At 39.9% G+C, this 17970-nt stretch overlaps 1 protein-coding gene across 5 annotated transcripts in view; it reads right to left on the bottom strand.

The window, feature by feature from the left end:
* Window positions 1-17970, bottom strand: part of LOC133546464 (kinesin-like protein KIF13B) — a 202773-nt gene that overhangs the window by 184546 nt on the left and 257 nt on the right. For 4 of the 5 annotated variants that reach the window (XR_009805216.1, XM_061892239.1, XM_061892256.1 and 1 more), the window contains exon 1: window positions 15515-16102. Coding sequence is in view for 4 of the 5 variants with exons in the window: in XM_061892239.1 (XP_061748223.1) it covers window positions 15515-15584 (70 nt within the window). In the remaining variant the exon portion in view is untranslated. Of the gene's footprint in view, window positions 1-15514; window positions 16103-17970 lie in introns of those variants that run through there. The other variant, XM_061892232.1, reaches the window with a different exon arrangement.

Here is a 17970-nt window from a genome sequence, read left to right as displayed (position 1 = left end):
AGTTGTGGACAAAGGGGTGTACCTCGCCCCATCCTTTCTTGTGAAAGACTGAGCTTTTTTGGGGAAGCTGTTTTTATACCCAATCATGGCACCCACCTGTTCCCAATTAGCCTGCACAACTGTGGGATGTTCCAAATAAGTGTTTGATGAGCATTCCTCAACTTTATCAGTATTTATTGCCACCTTTCCCAACTTCTTTGTCACGTGTTGCTGGCATCAAATTCTAAAGTTAATGATTATTTAATAAATAAAAGGTGTATCAGTTTGAACATCAAATATGTTGTCTTTGTAGCATATTCAACTGAATATGGGTTTAAAAAGATTTGCAAATCATTGTATTCTGTTTATATTTACATCTAACACAATTTCCCAATTCATATGGAAACAGGGTTTGTAGTTTAAACCCACTTCTCTTTAATTGCGACATGGCTTTGATGATAAAACCAACATAAGCTTGTATGATATTTTAAACTTTAAGATAGACTTAACTTGTATTCGATTAAGGGATCCGATCAGCGAGAGTCTGACTGCTTTTGTGTCCATGGAGCACACAAATTACTCCTGTACCTTTAAGCAATTACTCCTAATCTCAACTCCTTATATGGATAAATGTCACAAAAACAATCCCTTCCATTAAAACCTAAAGAGCTGTCAAAGGACCATTGTAGACCTGGGTGAGTTCAAACCCCGGTTGAGTCATACCAAAGACTATAAAAAATGGGACCCATTACCTCCCTGCTTGGCACTCAGCATCAAGACTTGGAATTGGGGGTTAAATAACAAAAAAGATTCCCAGGCGTGGCCACTGCTGCTGCTCACTGCTCCCCTCACCTCCCAGGGGGTGATCAAGGGTGATGGGTCAAATGCAGAGAATAATTTCACAATCATCCATCTATTTTCTACCGCTTATTCCCTTTGGTGCCTATCTCTGCAAAAATGGAGTGGAAGGCAGATCACACCCTGGACAAGTTGCCACCTCATCGAAGGCCGTGTGACAATCATTGCTACTTTAACAAGACTGGAACAGATAAGACCGTCGACAGAAATGGCAGAAACAGAAAATAACAGTCAGCCGCCCTTGTTCCAGATTTCACCTGGAGGGGTGAGGGTGCTTGTGAGTAAGCCCGGAACTCCAAGGGAGGAGCCGGTTGAGGAAGTCCAGAGAGCACAGTCACCAGGAAAAGTGTTAGCAACGCACTTTGTGTAAGGGATCGAGATCCACCTGCTCAAAGAGCAACATGCAATGGCCCGTCTGTTTGACAATCCACACCTGGATGACTCAGACGTGGCGTGAGAACAGAATCCAGCGCTTTGGCAACCAGGCTGACTCAACGTTTTTTTGGGAGCCATTGAAATGCTGGTTATTATCCCGACTGTCACACATGGAGGCGGAAACATTCTGCTTTGCAATATTTCTCAGGGCAAAATACCCTGAGATGTTTGCAACTACACAAAACATCTGACCTCTGGTTTTCTCCACCAAGTACCGTAGTTTTCGGACTATAAGGCGCACTTAAAAATCCTTTCATTTTCTCAAAACTCGACAGTGGGCCTTATAACCCGGAGCGCCTAATGTACGACATAGTTCTGGTTGTGCTTACTGACCTCGAAGCCCTTTTATTTGGTAAATGGTGTAATGATAAATGTGACCAGTAGATGGCAGTCATACATAAGAGATATGTGTAGACTACAATATAATGGTAGTAAATGTTCCATTTAGAATAGAGATGTTCGATAATAGCTTTTTTTCCCATATCCGATATTTCGATATTGTCCAACTCTTAATTACCGATTCCGATATCAACCGATACCGATATATACAGTCTAGGAATTAACACATATTATGCCTAATTTCGTTGTGATGCCCCGCTGGATGCATTAAACAATGCAACAAGGTTTTCCAAAATAAATCAACTCAAGTTATGGAAAAAAAAATGCCAACATAGCACTGCCATATTTATTATTGAAGTCACAAAGTGCATTATTTATTTTTAACATGCCTCAAAACAGCAGCTTGGAATTTTGGGACATGCTCTCCCTGCGAGAGCATGTCCATGGGGTTTGAGTTGGTGGGGTAGGGTGTATATTGTAGTGTCCCGGAAGAGTTAGTGCTGCAATGGTTTCTGTGTATTTGTTCTGTTGTGTTTATGTTGTGCTACGGTGCGGATGTTCTCCCGAAATGAGTTGGTTATTCTTGTTTGGTGTGGGTTCACAGTGTGGCGCATATTTGTAACGGTCTTAAAGTTGTTTATACGGCCACCCTCAGTGTGACCTGTATGGCTGTTGAAAAGCCGTAGATATTATGTGACTGGGCCGGCATGCAAAGGCAGTGCTTTTTAAGTTTATTGGCGCTCTGCACTTCTCCCTACGTCCGTGTACCACTCTGTAGAGCTGCGTTTTAAAAAGTCATAAATTTTACTTTTTGAAACCTATACCGATAATTTCCGATATCACATTTTAAAGCATTTATCGGCGGATAATATCGGCAGACTGATATTATCGGACATCTCTAATTGAGAATATAGAACTTTACACACGGCGCTAAAAAAATCTGTCAAAAATGTTTTTAGTACGACTTTGGTAAGCTATGAAGCCGCACCGCTTGATGGCTCGTCAGGTGCATTTAACATAGGAGTATTATTATGGTGTGTGTATAAGGTAAGACATATTTTATGAAATTTTGTTTCGCAATATTGTTCAAAGGCACCTTTTCTTACCTTCTGGTACCTGCTGATGTGTATTTGGGATCTGCATAAGTCCTGAAAATGTGCGCGTGTCCGCAATTGTAGTCCGTGGCAACACCGTAGCCATAAGCTTCTTCTTTTTCTCTGTCTTCTTATGTGCCATTCATCTTCCGCTGTTGCCATTTCTAATACAAAGTAGCGCAAAGTTCTTATATCTGTCAGTAGAAAGTGCTAAAAACTGCAGTGGGTTTACATAATTCACTCATGGAACTTTAGTTATTAGAAGGTTCCGATCGGACGTTTTTTTCCGCACACATTTCCGGCGTTGATGTTGCATTAGTTCTGCCACGGATGAGAAGATGCTGCTCCGTTATTGATTGAAGTAAAGTCTGACAGTCATTATAACAGTTACCTCCATCTTTTTACACTTCTTCCACTCCTGTCCTTGCACACACAAAATTCAGTGTATACAAATGAGTAAAAAAAAAATGTATACAATAATTCAGTAAAAAAGAATCAGTGTCTAAAAATTCACGGTAAAAAAAAAAATAATAATAATATATATATATATATATATATGTCTTGATTGGATTATCCAGAGAATAGTGCTCGATACCGTGGTAGAGCGCAATATGTAGGTGTGGGAAAAAAATCACAAGACTACTTCATCTCTACAGATCTGTTTCATGAGGGGTTCCCTCAATCATCAGGAGATTTTAATGGAAGCATTCACATACAATGGTTTGTATAGGGCACAGAGTGGGTGGGTACAAGCAGGCGTAGGGTGTGGTGATTGGCTCATGTGTTACTTAGGAGGTGTTTCCGTTTGTGGCGGCAAGTTGAAATGATTTCACTGCGCTTGTTGAGGGATGATAAATCTGGATGATATATAATAAACAGTTTCTCTTTTAAGCATAGGTTGCATCTTTTATTACCACTGTTGTAAGGTGAGCTGGATGCAAGAATTTGCCATGTCATTGAATATTCAACATTATTGTCTTTGAGGTTCCAAATGTGTTTGCTGAGTTCTGTAGAATTCCGCAAAGTCTGGTTTCTAAAGGAGGCGTTGTGATTATTCCATCTTGTTTTGAACGCTCCTTCGGTTAATCCTACGTACGTAGAAAACGAAACAACATCATCTGGTACAATCCGCCATTCAGCAAAGACGTCTCAACCAACATCGGCCGCAAGTTCCTCACTCTGATCGACAAACACTTCCCCAAAGGCAACACCCTAAGAAAAATATTCAACAAGAACAACATTAAATTGAGCTACAGCTGTATGAATACCATGCAACAAATCATATCAAACCACAACAAAGCAATTGCAAAAGGACTGCCTACCCCCAGACTAAACGACTCTGAAACCAATAATGAATGTAACTGTCGCAAGAAACCTGATTGCCCTCTCAACGGAAGGTGCTTACAGACATCAGTCGTTTACCAAGCAAAGGTAACACGCAAGGACATTAACACATCCGACACGTACGTAGGATTAACCGAAGGAGCGTTCAAAACAAGATGGAATAATCACAACGCCTCCTTTAGAAAACAGACTTTGCAGAATTCTACAGAACTCAGCAAACACATTTGGAACCTCAAAGACAATAATGTTGAATATTCAATAACATGGCAAATTCTTGCATCCAGCTCACCTTACAACAGTGGTAATAAAAGATGCAACCTATGCTTAAAAGAGAAACTGTTTATTATATATCATCCAGATCTATCATCCCTCAACAGGCGCAGTGAAATCATTTCAACATGCCGCCACAAACGGAAACACCTCCTAGGTAACACATGAGCCAATCACCACACCCTACGCCTGCTTGTACCCACCCACTCTGTGCCCTATACAAACCATTGTATGTGAATGCTTCCATTAAAATCTCCTGATGATTGAGGGAACCCCTCATGAAACAGATCTGTAGAGATGAAGTAGTCTTATGATTTTTTTCCCACACCTACATATATATATATATATATATATATATATATATATATATATATATATATACATATATACATATATATATATATATATATACATATATACATATATACATACATATATATGTATGTATATATATATATATATATATATATATGTATATATATATATATATATATATATATATATATATATATATATATATATATATATATATATATATATATATATATATATATATATATATATATATAAAAAGTGTGGGCACCCCTGGTATGGAGGAAAAGCGGACGTGACGACAGGTTGTAGAGAACGCTAAAGGCAGTGCCTTAAATGCACGCCCCCAATATAGTTGTCCAGGTGGAAATCGGTAGAAATTCGGGAGAATGGTTGCCCTGGCAGATTTTCGGGAGGGGCACTGAACTTCGGGAGTCTACCGGGAAAATTAGGAGGGTTGGGAAGTATGAGTATTAGCGGTGAATGCGGTGTTACAGCGCCACCGAGCTCTAATGCTAAATTGATATTGCCTCAAGGGCCAAATTAAATTACACGGCGGGCCAGATTTGGCCCGCGGGCCAGAGTTTGACACCCGTGGTCTAGATCAGGGGTGCCCACACTTTTTCTGCAGGCGAGCTACTTTTCAATTGACCAACTCGAGGGGATCTACCTCATTTATATATATCATTTATATTTATTTATTTATGAAAGAGACATTTTTGTAAACAAGTTAAATGTGTTTAATGATAATACAAGCATGTGTAACACATATAGATGTCTTTCTTTCACGAAGACAAGAATATAAGTTGGTGTATTACCTGATTCTGATGACTTGCATTGATTGGAATCAGACAGTAATGATGATAACGCCCACATTTTCAAATGGAGGAGAAAAAAAGTTATCCTTTCTGTACAATACCACATGAAAGTGGTTGGTTTTTGGCATCTAATTCATCCAGCTTCCATACACTTCACAAGAAAAACATTGGCGGCAAATTCCGTAGCTTGCTTGATTGACATTCACGGTACCCGAGGGTCTTGTGAGATGACGCTAGCTGCTGCCAGTTCATTATTATGAAAAAATGACAGCGAGGACGGCGAGAAACACTTTTTATTTCAACAGATTTCGCGCCGTCCCTTCCGTCAAAACTCTAAAGGCCGACTGCACATTTCCTATCTTCACAATAAAAGCCCTGCTTCATGCTGCCTGCGCAAACAAAATAAGAGTCTGGGAAAGCTGGCGTGCACAAGTGATGTGCACGCCAGCTTTCTGAGGGATCGCTTGTGCACGCCAGTTTTCCGAGACTCTGTATTTAGTTAGCGCAGGCAGCATGAAGCAGGGCTTTTATTGTGAAGATAGGAAATGTGCAGTCGGCCTTTAGAGTTTTGACGGAAGGTACGGCACGAGAGTCTGTTGAAATAAAAAGTGTTTCTCGCCTTCTTCTCGGTCATATTTTCATAATAATGATCTTGCAGCAGCCAGCGTCATCTCACAAGACCCTCCGGTACCGTGAATGTCATTAATGGGCACCCCTGGTCTAGATGGCTTGGTGTGGTCCTCGCTGGCGGCGTGCCCAAAAAGAACCCCAGTACCAGGCTGTGATATTCCGGAGTGACGCGGCTACATGTACTCATGGTTATTGTCTCCGTTGCCTCACAACCATCTTCCACGTTCCATTAGTCATTTCCCTCCTCTGTCCTCTACTGGACTACCGGAGTTCTGGTAGGAAAGCCCGGGGATGTGTTGCCGTCGTTGCTACGCTGGGGCCGCTCGGCCCCGTTCTTAGAAGGCCACGGCCATGGGAAGGCAAATATTCATTCAGACTCACTCCCTTCCTGTCTTTGTCCCGCTCGCATGCGACACCACCTCCGCTCCGCCACTCCATAGAAGCCAAAGTGATTATTCTCAGAAGCTCCAAATGGTCGATTGACAGCAAGGAAACTGCTAATATTGTTGGGAGTATTTTGTGCATTTTTCAGCCTGGCCAGAATCCTCAGGAACACTCGTAAAGGATTATCATGTTAGCTTAGCTTTGTTTCAGGCCGATGTGATGGCCTGAACTGATCATGTGAACAAAAATAGTCCAGGGCTTTGAAAGAATGTGCCGCTGTTTTGACAGCCACACATGTTTTGTCAAGACACGTGGAAACGTGGCACGGCTTCTTCTGAAGACATTTCCATTGCATATGAGCAGCACTGGCAACATGTTTTCCTTCTTGGACCTGCACTACTGACCACTAAAAACCTCTGGCCCACGTTCAGGGGCAACATTCAGAAAGAGGTGTGCGTCCCTCCCTTTAAGGAGGGTGTGTTTTTTTCCAAACTTCAAAATTGTACACTTCTTTTCACTTTGCAAAATTTAGCCATGACTAAAAGATAGGAGTTTTTGGACGATGGGCTTTAGTTGTGATCTGGATCCGTCACAGTGGATATTAAAGACGGCCAAAAATCCAAACATTAGCTTTTATTCTGAAATACTGAAAGGGTCCGCGACCCCCAGGGCTTTGCTGAGGTACAGCAGGGGGGTTGTAACACTGTTGGTTACTTATATATATATGCAACTCAGTATTTTTGGGTATAAACTCAACTCGTCGTGTTTGGAGGAAGAAGAATACTGAGTTGCATCCCAAGAACACCAGACCTACTGTGAAGCATGGGGGTGGAAACATCATGCTTCGGGGCTGTTTTTCTGCTAAGGGGACAGGACGATTAAACCGTGTTAAGGAAAGAAAGAATGGGGCCATGTATCGTGAGATTTTGAGAAAAAACCTCCGTCCATCAGTGAGAGCTTTGACTGGTTGACCAAATACTTATTTTCCACCATAATTTACAAATAAATTCTTTAAAATTCCTACAATGTGAATTCCTGGATTTTTTTTTACATTCTGTCTCTTACAGTTGAAGTGTACCTATGATGAACATTACAGACCTCTGTCATCATTTTAAGTGGGAGAACAGCTTGCACAATCGGTGGCTGATGAAATACATTTTTGCCCCACTGTATATATATACATATATGTATATACATACATATATATATATATATATATGAATATATACACAAATATATATATATATATATATATATATATATATATATATATATATATATATATATATACATACATACATATACATATTTACCTATGAACCCACTCCAGGAAACCAACCAAAAAAGAGCAGAAAACGAAACAACATCATCTGGTACAATCCGCCATTCAGCAAAAACGTCTCAACCAACATCGGCCACAAGTTCCTCACTCTGATCGACAAACACTTCCCCAAAGGCAACACCCTAAGAAAAATATTCAACAAGAACAACATTAAATTGAGCTACAGCTGTATGAATAACATACAACAAATCATTTCAAACCACAACAAAGCAATTGCAAAAGGACTGCCTACCCCCAGACTAAATGACTCTGAAACCAATAAGAAATGTAACTGTCGCAAGAAACCTGATTGCCCTCTCAACAGAGGGTGCTTACAGACATCAGTCGTTTACCAAGCCAAGGTAACACGCAAGGACATTAACACATTCGACACGTACGTAGGATTAACCGAAGGAGCGTTCAAAACAAGATGGAATAATCACAACGCCTCCTTTAGAAACCAGACTTTGCGGAATTCTACAGAACTCAGCAAACACATTTGGAACCTCAAAGACAATAATGTTGAATATTCAATAACATGGCAAATTCTTGCATCCAGCATACCTTACAACAGTGGTAATAAAAGATGCAACCTATGCTTAAAAGAGAAACTGTTTATTATATATCATCCAGATCTATCATCCCTCAACAAGCGCAGTGAAATCACTTCAACATGCCGCCACAGACGGAAACACCTCCTAGGTAACACATGAGCCAATCACCACGCCCCTACGCCTGCCTGTACCCACCCACTCTATGCCCTATATAAACCATTGTATGTGAATACTTCCATTAAAATCTCCTGATGATTGAGGGAACCCCTCATGAAACAGTTCTGTAGAGACGAAGTAGTCTTGTGATTTTTCCCACACCTATATATATATTTATATATATATATATTAGAGATGCGCGGTTTGCGGTCACAACCGCAGAGTCCGCGGATAAACCGCGGGTCGGGCGGGTGACATGACGTAAAAATAGATTTTAAATAGATTCGGGCGGGTGGCGGTTGAACCAATTCGGAAATATATATTGCAACAATCCCAGGAATGTAGGCTCATAAAACTTCTTCGTTTGTCTTGTCTTTATTGCACAAGATGTAATCCAACCACACAACAGCTCTCATGTCTCTAACGCTTTTCCAGGGACAACTGGAACTCTCACTTCCTGTCGATAACGTCACTTCCCTATCTCTCCCGGAAGTCCCGCCCCCCAGCCAAAGTCATTGGCTAACACCCCGTAGCCAGCCGCTACATTATACATAGTTAAATGTTCTGTTGAAGAGGTTCATTTAGCCTACTGACGTGTATTTATAAATGGTTAATTTATACAGGCTAGTAGGTAAAGTGTTGTACCTGACATATATATACATATATACATATATATATATATATATATATATATATACACATACATACATATATATATATATATACACATACATATATACACATACATACATATATATATACACATACATATATACATATACATACATATATATATATACACACACATGCATACATACATATATATATACACATACATACATATACACATACATACATATATATATATACACATACATATATATATATATATATATACATATATATATATATACACATACATACATATATACATATATATACACATACATACATATATACATATATATACACATACATACATATATATATATATATATATATATATATACACATACATACATATATACATATATATACACATACATACATATATACATATATATATATATATATATACATACATACATATGTGTATATATATATATATATATATATATATATATATATATATATATATATATATATATATGTATACAATCCATACATCACGTCACAGACAACGTGACGCTAACATCACCTGACACCTCTGATGAAGGCTGCAGAAGCAAGGTAGCCCAAACTTCTCAAGTACAACACTTTACCTTACTAGCCTATAGAAATCAACCATTTATAAATAGTTAAATGTTACCCACATACGAAAAATGAGCAGCACTCTTTGAAACACTATGTGGGCATACTTTTATTTTGAAGTGTCTAGTTTGGTCTGTCGACGGATGTAAGGAAGCTACTTCCGGGTATGGCCAACGAGGTATTTGTCATTTGTTGGTATTTTACTTGGTAAAATGTTTGATCCACATGCTGTGCATGTTATTATTTTTACGTTTGTAACGTGCTTTATTTATTACAGTTTTCACGGTGAATTTGAAGGGAAACGAAGCCTTCAAATAAATCAGTTCAAGAAAGCCATTGTGTTTGTGCTATTTGGAGGGAGTTACACTTTCTAACCTCACTAATGCCTTGCATTGTCTATATTAGATAAATAACAACGGGCGGGTGTGGGTTTGATGAAATGTTGGTTCGGGTGGTTGGCGGGTAGATGACGACTTTAGTGATGCGGTTGCGGATTATATAATTGCCTATCCGCGCATCTCTAATATGTATAAATATATATATATATATATATAAATATATATATATACGTGCAACGTTCTCATCCGGAAGGTTTTTATTTTGTCTTTAGAATGTGACACTTTGGACTGGTATTGTGCCTTAAAGGGGAACATTATCACAATTTCAAAAGGGTTAAAAACAATAAAAATCAGTTCCCAGTGGCTTGTTGTATTTTTTGAATTTTTTTTCCAAATTTTACCGGTCTCGGAATATCCCTAAATAAAGCTTTAAAGTGCCTTATTTTCCCTATCTTCGAAACCACTATCCATTTTCCTGTGACGTCATGCAGTGCTGCCAATGTAAACAAACAATGGGAATCAACAGCAAGATATAGCGACATTAGCTCGGATTTCAGCGATTCAACAGATTACGCATGTATTGAAACAGATGGTTGGAGTATGAAAGTATTGAAGAAGAAACTGAAGCTATTGAGGCTATTCATAGCCATAGCATGGCCGAATAGCTGCGTTAGAATCGCCGGTGAAATGTGCGGACCAAACGATCAGGACTTTTGCATCTTGTGACACTTGAGCAACATAAATCCGTCGATTGGTAAGTGTTTGTTTTGCATTAAATCTGGGTGGAAGGAAACGTAATATAGTTGCAAATGCATCTGCAGGTTATCCATACATCTCTGTGCCATATCTGCTTTAGCACCGCCGGTAAATACCATGTTAGCATCGATTAGCGTAACATGGATTAGCTGGCAGTCAACATCAACAAAACTCACCTTTGTGATTTCGTTGACTTTATTGTTGCAAATGCATCTGCAGGTTATCAATACATCTCTGTGCCATGTCTGCTTTAGCACCGCCGGTAAATAGCATGTTAACGTCGATTAGCGTAGCATGTTAGCATCGATTAGCTGGCAGTCACGCCGCAACCAAATATGTCTGATTAGCACATAAGTCAACATCAACAAAACTCACCTTTGTGATTTCGTTGACTTTATCATTGCAAATGCATCTGCAGGTTATCCATACATCTCTGTGCCATGTCTGCCTTAGCATCGCCGGTAAAATGTGGAGACACTCCCTTTACATTCAATGGGGGTCTGGCGGCAGACACTTTCGCATCTTGGGGCCAGTGGTGCAACTTGAATCCCTCCCTTTTAGTGTTGTTACACCCTCCGACAACACACCGACGAGGCATGATGTCTCTAAGGTTCCAAAAAATGGTCGAAAAAACGGAAAATAACAGAGCTGAGACCCGGTGTTTGTAATGTGCTGAAAATGAAAATTACGTTCTGACGTCATCGCCCCCAGACCGATAAACAGAAAGGCGTTTAATTCGCCAAAATTCACCCGATTAGAGTTCGGAAATCGGTTAAAAAAATATATGGTCTTTTTTGTACAACATTAAGGTATATTTTGACGCTTACATAGGTCTGCTGATAATGTTCCCCTTTAAGGTAATCTACTTTGTTACTTTGGCTAGCATGACAGCCTGCACAGAAATGTTACTTGTACTTGCAATTCTCTTTTTCCCCAGCCAAAAATGCAAATAAAACGGATTATGTAAGGGAAAAAAAAAACAACAACAACGCAGGATGCTCGTCGTGTGTTGCCAACAGCTGCTGGGGGACCACAGATGAGACTTTTTAAAGACCGGGGCGGCCCCTCTTTAAATCACATGGGCACGATGCACTGCCGCGACTGGCCAGCTGCCAGAGCGGGCGTCACGTGAGGTCCAGGAGGCGTCAGCTGGCGTGGTGAGTCAATGCGTCTAGACCTTCCAGCAGTGGATCTGTCACAGCCACTCTGGCCTTAAATCAAGCCGGGTGGCAGACGGCCATGATGGGAGCTTCATGACAGCACAAACTCCTCCATTGACTTTGTTTTTTTCCTCATTAGGCCACATCTAATTGTCACTTCATTGGCAGGAAATCACGGGGTTATTATTTATTTAGATCAAATCATGTGTTGTCGTGCTACTGTTTTTTTTTATTATTTAAGTCATAAAATATCTCTCTTGCCAGTTAAGATTAGTCATTGTCTATTTTTAAAAAATAACCCCCTGTTTTGTTTGTAATCAGGCCAGGCGGGTATTTTTTATTCAAATCTAAGAATACTATGGGGGGGAAAAAAAGAGCTAAGAGGTACATTATTGACTTTAATAACACAAGCTGCCATGCAAGCTCATTTTCTCCTTTAAAGTAGTCCATCCATCCATTTTCTACCGCTTATTCCCTGGCGCCTATCTCAGCTACAATCGGGCGGAAGGCAGGGTACACCCTGGACAAGTCGCCACCTCATCGCAGGGCCAACACAGATAGACAGACAACATTCACACTCACATTCACACACTAGGGCCAATTCAGTGTTGCCAATCAACCTATCCCCAGGTGCATGTCTTTGGAGGTGGGAGGAAGCCGGAGTACCCGGAGGGAACTCATTGCTTAAAATAATAATGAATCAAAATCAGTGTTGTTGTAAATGACTGACCTATTTATTAAAACAACTTGCACTGAGCCTGGTCTATAAAATCCGCTACACCTCCTTGATACCGAAGTACATGTCAAATTACTTCCTTAACGTAAATGACCGCCATAACCACAACACCAGGGGGAGCTCCACAAACCACGTTAAACCCAGATTTCGATCTAACAAAGGTCTTAACTCATTCTCTTTCTATGCCACATCAATGTGGAATGCACTCCCAACAGGTATAAAAGTAAGTGCATCTCTATATTCCTTCAAAACCGCTCTAAAAACAACACCTGCAGGCAACTTCAACACTTTACTAATACCCTCCTCCATTCACATCCCATCTCCCTGGATTATAAACAACTCAAATGTACTTCTAATGTATATACTTGTTCTTATGCTATCTGAACTCACTATGTTCTCTGCTGGCTGTACATATCCTACTAAATAAGACCTACACTGTTTCAATGTCCACATTTCTATGTTGATGCACTTGTTAAAGACCGAAGTACTGATATCAACCAAAGCTCCTCATCCCACCCCCCGGATTGTAAATAATGTAAATAATCCAATGTACATACTATGATGATTAACTTGTGTGATGACTGTATTATGTTGATAGTATATATTTGTACCATGAATTGATTAACGTGGACCGCGACTTAAACAAGTTGAAAAACTTCTCGGGGTGTTACCATTTAGTGGTCAATTGTACGGAATATGTACTGAACTGTGCAATCTACTAATAAAAGTATCAATCAATCAATCAATCCGGTTACTTCACATTAGTGTTGTCTAGGGGTGTAACGGTACGTGTATTTGTATTGAACCGTTTCGGTACGGGGGTTTCGGTTCGGTGCGGAGGTGTACCGAACGAGTTTCCACAGGGACATATTAAGTAGCGTACCGCACATTGTGTAAAGCAGGGGTGCCCATTACGTCGATCGCGAGCTACCAGTCGACCGCGGTCCTCAGTCGATCTCCAGCCAGGTTTTAAAAAAAAATAGACCTAAAAATGAGTGATCATCAATCTTCACCAAGACGTCACTTAAATGACATTCACGGTACCGGAGGGTTTTGTGAGATGACGCTGGCTGCTGCAAGATCATTATTATTAACTGGTAGCTCGCGATCGACGTAATGGGCACCCCTGCTTTACATGGACTGGCACCTCAATATGTCTCGGACCTCATCCAAATTTACACTCCTGCGTGCGCTCTGAGGTCCGAGAGCCAGTTCCAGCTCGTGGTGCCCAAGACCAGACTTAAGACCAGGGGAGACAGGGCCTTCTCTGTCTGGAACACTCTGCCGCTCCATGTTCAAACTGCTTCCATAGTGGAGTGTTTTAAGTCCCGTCTTAAGACCCACTTTTATTCCATCCATCCATTTCCTACCGCTTATTCCCTTTCGGGGTCGTGGGGGGCGCTGGCGCCTATCTCAGCTACAATCGGGCGGAAGGCGGGGTACACCCTGGACAAGTCGCCACCTCATTTATTCTTTGGCTTTTAACACTACGTGAGTTGTGTGGTCCTCTGTTCTCTGTTGTCACTTGTGTTTTTTATACACTTTGATTTCTATTTTACTGTTTTAATTGATTTTACCCTTTAAAATAGTTTTTAACTATTTAGACCAGTTGATCTGCCGCTTCTTTTCTTTCTCCTATGTCCCCCCTCTCCCTTGTGGAGGGGGTCCGGTCCGATGACCATGGATGAAGTACTGGCTGTCCAGAGTCGAGACCCAGGATCGACCGCTCGCCTGTATCGGTTGGGGACATCTCTACGCTGCTGATCCGCCTCCGCTTGAGATGGTTTCCTGTGGACGGGACTCTCGCTGCTGTCTCGGATCCGCTTTGAACTGAACTCTCCCGGCTGTGTTGGAGCCACTATGGATTGAACTTTCACAGTATCATGTTAGACCCGCTCGACATCCATTGCTTTCGGTCCCCTAGAGGGGGGGGGGTTGCCCACATCTGAGGTCCTCTCCAAGGTTTCTCATAGTCAGCATTGCCACTGGCGTCCCACTGGATGTGAGTTTTCCTTGCCCTTTTGTGGGTTCTTCCGAGGATTTCGTAGTCGTAATGATTTGTGCAGTCCTTTGAGACATTTGTGATTTGGGGCTATATAAATAAACATTGATTGATTGATTAATCATATTTGTTTTTATATTGTTTTTATATTTATTTATTTTTTGTTTTCATTCAGTCATTGGTGGAGCATTATGAGGTGGCGACTTGTCCAGGGTGTACCCTGCCTTCCGCCCGATTGTAGCTGAGATAGGCGCCAGCGCCCCCGTGACCCCAAAAGGGAATAAGCGGTAGAAAATGGATGGATGGATATATATTGGCAACACTAAAAAATTGGCCCCAGTGTGTGAATGTGAGTGTGAATGTTGTCTGTCTATCTGTGTTGGCCCTGCGATGAGGTGGCGACTTGTCCAGGGTGTACCCTGCCTTCCGCCCGATTGTAGCTGGGATAGGCGCCAGCGCCCCCCGCGACCCCGAAAGGGAATAAGCGGTAGAAATGGATGGATGGATATATATATATATATATGTATATATATATATTTTTTTTTTTACAATTGTTTTTAACATGGCTGTGCAGCACTTTGGAAACGTTATTGTTGTTTAAATGTGTTATATAAATAAAGTGGATTGGATTGGATTAAAAAAAAAACACGCCGATGGCCGCCGAACGTCCCCGTGAGAGCTTTACAGACGTGACGTGTTATGATAGAATAACAAATATGTTGTATAAAAGAGGGCAAATGTATAATTGTTAGATATTCAAATGGAAGTTCGGCTTACCTCTCCGGTTCATGGGCCGAACACGAACCGCCACCTTGACGTTGGAGTCGTCCAGGCTGGGCTCCCCCATGATGACTCCCGATCAGCTCCTCGTCTTTAAAATCATCCACAAAAAGGAATAAATAAATACTAGGAATATTTTAAAAAAACAGACTTTTTAGTCTCGCCCAGTTTGGCTCCATAAACCAGGCATGTCTAGCGTGGAAAAAAAAAACCCTTTACGGTTTTTTATCCTCTTCCGCTTATATTCCACGCGCATATAAATCCACGGAGGTTGACCATAAAAAGGAAAAAACGTGACAAGTTTTGACTTCCAGGGAGGTGAGATGTGAACAAAACAAACATGCTAAGCAGCTAATTTGCCGGACGAGCTGCTGGAATGCGGTCATTGTCGCTCACTTCCTAACGGTTGCCACCGCATAACATCTCCGGGCGGGAGACGCGTTTGGCTCGACGTGCCGTGCCGACGTCATCCCGGAGGTGGCCGCCGGTAAACGACACGTAACGGCGGCGGAAAAAAGAGAGGAGGGGGCGGAAAAACGCCCAGTGATGGTCCGCAGCCTTGCCAATAATGTCTGTGCACGCTTGTGTCTCCTCCGGCTAGGCCAACTTCCGCTGTAACACTTCCGGCTTTCACAATAAAAGCAACTGTTACATAGACCAGTGGTCTCCAACCACTGTTTTTGTTTTGTTTTTTAATAAAAAAATTGTTCTGCGGGTACCGGGCCGTGGCTCGATTGGTACCGGGCCGCAGAAATTTTTTTTTATTAAAAAAAATAAATAAATAAATACAATATTTTTTGTATTAAATCAACATAAAAAACACAATATGCACTTACACATAGTGCACCAACCACAAAAAGATCCCTTTTTCATGACAAAAACGTCCCTTTTTCATGAGAAAGAAGGAGAAAAAAAAAAAGGAAAAAAAAGGACACCCCCCCGGCCGCAGGACATTTTTTTATTTAAAAAAAATATATATATATATTTTTTTTTATTAAATCAACATAAAAAAACACAATATACACTTACACATAGTACACCAACCACAAAAATATCCCTTTTTCATGACAAAGAAGAAGAAAAAAAAAAAAGAAAAAAAAAAGGACACCCCCCCGGCCCGCAGGACATTTTTTTATTTAAAAAAAATATATATATATATATATATATTTTTTATTAAATCAACATAAAAAACACAATATACACCTACACATAGTGCACCAACCACAAAAAGATCCCTTTTTCATGACAAAAACGTCCCTTTTTCATGACAAAGAAGGAGGAAAAAAAAAAAGAAAAAAAAAGGACACCCACCCCCTCCCCGGGCCGCAGGACATTTTTTTTATTAAAAAAATGTTTTTTTATTTTTTATTAAATCAACATAAAAAAACTCAATATACACTTACACATAGTGCACCAACCACAAAAGATCCCTTTTTCATGACAAAAACGTCCTTTTTCATGACAAAGAAGGAGAAAAAAAAAAGGAAAAAAAAGGACCCCCCCCCCCCCGGGCCGCAGGACATTTTTTTTTATTAAAAAAAATATATTTTTAATTTTTTATTAAATCAACATAAAAAACACAATATACACTTACAAATAGTGCACCAACCACAAAAGATCCATTTTTTCATGACAAAAACGTCCCTTTTTCATGACAAAGAAGAAGAAAAAAAAAGGGACCAAAACAAGTGTCTGTTTTCTCAGTACCTGCATTATGATTCCCCTATCAAATGAATAAATAAGAATTATTTTCAAAAAAAGAAGTGAATTGTTATTTAAATACTAAAATAATAATAATGATTAAAAAAAACAGTAAAAAGCATTGACACTTCCGGCTTTCACAATAAAAGCAACTGTTACATTGCTAAATTAAAGAAATTATAGGATGAATGTGACATTATTGTCAATGAACCTTTCCACTTACCACAACTATTTTTTCTTTGTTGTTGTTGTTGTTGTTGTTTTTATTCAGTGATACTTCGTTGTATGTTTGTGATTTTTATTTTTGTGGTTACTTTTTTCCCCCTTTTAATCACTTATTGTGATTCTCTATCTACTTGTGGTGAAAAGGAAGGCAGTACATTGCTACTCACTGTGACTGAAATGTAGGACGGTGGTGAAATTATTTTACTTTTATTATTTTTCTGTAATTTTCTTATTTATTTTTTAATTGTTTTTTGTATTTTTGGACCCAAAAAAGTCTCTTTTTTCTCAGTACCTGTATTATAATTTCCCTATCAAAAGAAAAAATAAATACTATTTAAAAAAAAAGAAGTGAGTGGTAATAAAAAATTAAAAAATATAAAAAAATTGTAAAAAGCAACTGTCAAGCGCATGAAAAAGACTTGCTATATTCCAACTTCCGCATTAACACTTCCGGCTTTCACAATAAAAGCAACTGTCAAACGCACGCAAAAGAAGAGCTAATTCGAATGTTTCGCTAAGCAAGTTTC

Source organism: Nerophis ophidion, linkage group LG02 (genome assembly GCF_033978795.1).
Source record: "Nerophis ophidion isolate RoL-2023_Sa linkage group LG02, RoL_Noph_v1.0, whole genome shotgun sequence".
Classification (NCBI taxonomy): domain Eukaryota; kingdom Metazoa; phylum Chordata; class Actinopteri; order Syngnathiformes; family Syngnathidae; genus Nerophis; species Nerophis ophidion.
Note: the sequence above shows the minus strand (reverse complement) of the source record. Positions and strands in the feature narration are given on the sequence as shown.